Source organism: Pygoscelis adeliae, unplaced genomic scaffold (assembly GCF_000699105.1).
Source record: "Pygoscelis adeliae isolate BGI_AS28 unplaced genomic scaffold, ASM69910v1 Scaffold8, whole genome shotgun sequence".
Lineage (NCBI taxonomy): Eukaryota > Metazoa > Chordata > Aves > Sphenisciformes > Spheniscidae > Pygoscelis > Pygoscelis adeliae.
In genome coordinates, this window is record NW_008825260.1 from 1,660,033 (window position 1) to 1,665,358 (window position 5,326).

Below are 5,326 nucleotides of genomic sequence, written 5' to 3' on the forward strand. Positions count from 1 at the left end.
TCAAGAGTTGGAATGGAATCACCTTAGTTATAAGAGTAGTCTTGTGTCTTCTGTATCATTAAAAAACAAGTCACTGGATTAAAAAGAAAACACCTTAATTTTATATCTGTACTATTGGGCACATAGAAATAATTGCATATTTGTGTAAGATATTGTGCAACAATAATTTCCTGGATGAAAGATTTCCTTTCTTCATGGAGCAAGCATGGTTTTGCTATCATGACTGGAAATCTCAACGACAACCAACAAATTTCTCATCGTATTTTGACAGAGGTTCTTTCTTAAGAGAACAGCGTTTAGCATCTTTTTTCTGCTTGAAAATTGGAGAATTCAGAAAATTTGTATCTGTAAATGGATCTCCTCTCCTGAGTTTCCTGTTAAAGAAAAAAAGAGACAAAATTGAGTTTTGTTCCCCACATCACTTAAAACATTAACTTTCAGCCCATAAATTCAATTTCACATGAACTATTTTGTGTTACTAACATCGGACCTCTCTGAATGTTTTGTTAAGAACTTATTTCCAATATTTAAATAATCCCCTCAAATCCTCCATTTGATGGAATACTATGAACTTTATATCAAACTGGAAAGTAAGACACCTACCCTGCAATACTTGGTTCTTTATAGCTCACAGTAAGAGTACAGCTTCGCTTGCGTTTTGGAGATCGTCGTCCTTCACCTTCTGGAACAATAGTTACATTCCCAGCGCTGGGGAGCAATGAGGTGGTATTGGTAACATCACAGAGATGACCACGAGGTGGCTCAGAAGGCTGCCCTAGGAAGAAATTACACACAGTTAAGACAATTCAGGCAAGCTAACTTAAAAGAGAATGTCAATGAACATACTAGATGTGAAGGAACTCTCAGCTATAACTATTATCTTCATCTTTTCACTTAAGAATACATAGGAGAATCAACAAATACTCAGGATTTTAATTTGGAAAAATAAATTAACACTAAGCAGTGGCAGGCAAAGTGTGATGTGTTATTCCACTTCTCTCTCAATTTATAGTCTTGATCTCTTTTTCCTCAGCTTTAATACATCATTAAACACATCTAAAATACAGTATTAATTCTTTGTTGACCAATTTCCGAAACAGAATGTATCTTTAATTCAGATTTCTGCTGGGGGGAGGGGGGGGAAGGCACACAGAAGAACGACTCTAATGATTTTTATAACATTATTCTGTTTGTATTTATTAAAGAAACTAAAATAAAAAAGCCTAAATCCCTTAAACAATGTTATCTCTCAAGGAAACAAAACCAATTACAGAACACCTTCTACACTTACTAATAGACTTGTCACTTGATTTATTACTTTCAGTCTCTTTTTCATTATGGAGTTTCTGCTCACGCTGTGCCAAACATCTTTTAGACCTTGGCCTTGCATGGACTGGCGATATATCTTTCTTGTCCACTGAACTTTTCCTTTTTTTCGATTTACTCTTGTAAGGCTCATAAAGGCTATCATCTGAATCTTCTTCAGTATCGCTTGACTCGATGGTATTAGTTTCAGGTACGTCGTCTTTGTCATCCACACCAGTATCTTTGTCATTCACCTTATTTTGTCGAAAAGGTGTAACATGGACACGCTCTTCAAAATGAAAGTCATAAGCATCACTGGAGCCACCCAAGAAATCCAACTTTTCTTTGGAAGCCTCTTTACCCTGTCTTTTTTTTGGTCTTTGTCTGGAAGTATTTTTAGGCCATTCCAGTTTTCCCTTCTGATGCTTCTCTTTCCTTACTTGAGAGTCTTCTCTGCTTTTACACTCACATTGTTTAAGATCAGAATTATTGTTTAAGTTGAACTGTGCAGTTTCAGAATCTATCCGCCTCAATACCAGCTCTGAACCTACCTTTTCATTTAACTGAGAAATATCTGAATTTATGCTTTCTACAGTACATGTTGCTAGACTGTCCTCAAGTCTAATTTCACCCTCTTTAGAAATCTCTTTTGTTGAATCAGGTGCTTCTGAATGGTCCAAGACACCAGCACAAAGTTCACTGTGATTTCTCATCTTTGAATAGCGACGCCTGGTGGACACACTTTTTGGTAACACATTACCAAATCTGTCCTCTCCACTTGAAGAAACATTTTCCAGCTCTGACCCTATGTTGTCCAGGTGAAAATCTGATGTTCGTCCTTGTAATTGAAGAGAAAGAGTCACATTAAAGCTAAATAGTAACAACCTGTTAAGGTTTTGTGCAAATTCTGAACCTGTCAAAAATTAAGACTATTCTTAGAATTTTCTCCACAGATTTGTATAAACCAGTATTTGACAATCAAGATAAGCTCTGTTTAATACAGCTTCCAGACAGAAAGCAGTTAAGTATACTACATTAGGATTTTCCTGTAAACTGTTCTGTTATCTACAGGTCATTTTTTCTGAGTATTTAACTTTGTTAACAATTGTTGATTTCATAGTAGGGAAGTGATCATGCCCCTGTACTCGGCACTGGTGAGGCCGCACCTTGAATACTGTGTTCAGTTTTGGGCCCCTCACTACAAGAAGGACATCGAGGTGCTGGAGTGTGTCCAGAGAAGGGCAACGAGGCTGGTGAAGGGTCTGGAGAACAAGTCCTATGAGGAGCGGCTGAGGGAACTGGGGTTGTTTAGCCTGGAGAAAAGGAGGCTGAGGGGAGACCTCATCGCTCTCTACAACTACCTGAAAGGAGGTTGTAGCGAGGCGGGGGTCGGTCTCTTTTCCCAAGTAACTGGCGAAAGGACGAGAGGAAATGGCCTCAAGTTGCACCAGGGGAGGTTTAGATTGGATGCGAGGAAAAATTTCTTTACTGAAGGAGTGGTTAAACATTGGAACAGGCTGCCCAGGGAAGTGGTTGAGTCACCATCCCTGGAGGTATTTAAAAGATGTGTAGATGCGGCGCTTAGGGACATGGTTTAGTGGGCATGGTGGTGTTGGGTCGACGGTTGGACTCGATGATCTTAGAGGTCTTTTCCAACCTTAATGATTCTATGATTCTATGAATGATAATGCACGACTAAAGATGACTTTACTCTGTTGAACTGTTCGGTAGATAATGAAACTAGATTGCAGGTATATAGAAGACAAAGCATTTTCAAATTCCTCCCCCATTTTGCTAGGCATCTTCATTCAAAAAGTTTACAAGTTGCCAACGTTAATATCTAACCTTTATGATAGGAAGTAGAAAATTACTTAACAGTTACTTCAGAAACAGTAATTACATTTTAAGCTTATACTCACACATTTTTTTCCGGATTCAGAATAGAGCAATGTCTGATACTTTGATTTAGTTACCTTTGTCTGGAACGATTTTGATTAAGGAAATGGCATTGCCAGATTCCTCACAGATCTCTGACACAGAATGAGCCAGCTCATTTCTACCACTATCAGCCTCCATCCCACTTGGAAGCACTTGGTCATCTCCATCAGCACACTGTAGAGGTCCTCTAGAGAAAATACCAAGGCATTTACTGAATAGCAATATAATTTTATGACAATGAACTACTTCATTACATTGGATTTCTTCCCTTTTTCCAGTCAGAAAATTAAGCTTACTGTAACAGAATTTTCAAATATAAATAGATATTAATAAAAGATACTTACACGGAACTTATTTGTCCTACGACACTGGAACTATTTTCAAGAACTGAAGAAAGCACTCTCTGTCAACAAAATAAATCTTACCGTGACTAAATAGCTGAGACAAGCTTGCACCGTATACAAATTTTAGACAACAGCCAAGCTACCCACAGAGGGGCCAAAGAGGCCCTCGACTCTTTCTTTCTGGCTGGCTAACACAAAGTGCTGTGGGATCTCACATAGTCAGCTCCTGCAAGTCAGCACATTCATCACCAGCCCAATCATACAGACAGTGGACAGGGGAAGGAACTGTGAGGATGGTACAGGGAACAAGACACAAAACCACAGAAAATCAGGGTGCCCCTACCACCTTGTAGCAGAGCCTCTGTCCCACTAACAACCTACTACACACCCCCACAGCGTGGGCCCCGTGTCATACTGGGAACTGTGGAACTAGCTGTACCTCCAAACTAAGGCTCAAATATCAAAAACTACGTGCATCTATGCTGGAAGGAGTAAGGGGAAGAATCAACAGAAATCCTGCCCCTCAAGAGGAAAAGGTACTTACTACATCCATGGAACACAAATTCTCTGCTGGGCCAAGAAGATCAATTGAGTCCAGTAAATTCTGAGAAACTTTTGAAATTATTTCATTCAAGGCTGACAGTCGATTCTAATGGACAAAAGAAGGAAAATAACACTGTTACTGTCATACTCTAGTATCAACTACCAATGTAATAAATTCCTAATGGTATCATGAGATGACTAAATCCCTAAGATACCTGTGTCAGGTACCTTCAACTGTGATTGAAAAAAAAACATTTACAGAAGATAGATTTTAATTAAAGAAGAAAGAGTAGACAGAAAAAAAAAATATATTTAGTTAATGACCAGATTAGGTGAAAATATGAAAACACTTGTTCTATATATTGAGTTAATTTTTTATGAATCATATAAGATCATAAAGATATCAGTGGATTGGTGCAGATTCTGATGTTCAGCTTCACTAAATCATGAAGTTATTATTTAAAATACCTCAACAAGTCCTTGTGCTTGCTTGATCCTAAGATTTCTTTGCAAGTTAAACATTTGAACCTTCAGATCTTGATACTCTTTCCTTAAATGAAGAATGGTGGCCTGGGCATCCCTCAGTTTGAGCTTTTCTTCTTGCAAAGCCTGAGCTAGAGCTCTGTTGTTTGCTTGGATGCTCTTCATTTGCATGGAGCTGTTGGCTGCAACAGAACAGTGAGTATTTCAACTTGGTTTAAAAAAAAAACATTATGAACACTGTTAAGATATTTAAGCATCTTACTTGCTATTTTGCACTTTACTGTGGAGAGCTGGCTAATTTTACCCAACCTTGTCCATTTCTGATTTCTTTTCTCTTTCATTCGTTCTTTTATATCACCCAGACTGTCTTTGAAGGGCTTTTTCAAGTATTCAGCCATCTTCTACCTTTAAAAATAAAGGGTGAAGAACTCATTAAGCTGGTGTTGCACAATGCTCCCCAACGCCAAAAAAAAAGGAACAGAGAAACAAGAGCACAGCTCACAGTATTTTTAAGTTGCATACACACATATAAGAGACCCACAAATACTAAGAGACACGCAGCTACGGCCATTTTCAAAACAATTTTTGCAGCACGGCTACCGTCACTGTCGCCGATTATCTGAACTGCGAAACGCACGGTGTCGGCGGCAAAGACCAGGCCGAGGCCTCTAGACACTCGCATCGGGGGGTACGACGGGCAGCGGCGGGGGGTA

At 38.9% G+C, this 5,326-nt stretch overlaps 1 protein-coding gene across 1 annotated transcript; it reads right to left on the reverse strand.

The window, feature by feature from the left end:
* Nucleotides 1-232: 232 nt before the first annotated feature.
* SGOL1 (shugoshin-like 1 (S. pombe)) lies at nucleotides 233-5,011 on the reverse strand. Its single transcript, XM_009329512.1, is given in 8 exon segments — nucleotides 233-374; nucleotides 604-775; nucleotides 1,292-2,143; nucleotides 3,279-3,430; nucleotides 3,588-3,673; nucleotides 4,135-4,236; nucleotides 4,599-4,795; nucleotides 4,876-5,011. Coding segments are annotated over 8 exon segments (1,839 nt in total).
* Between the last annotated feature and the right edge of the window lie 315 nt (nucleotides 5,012-5,326).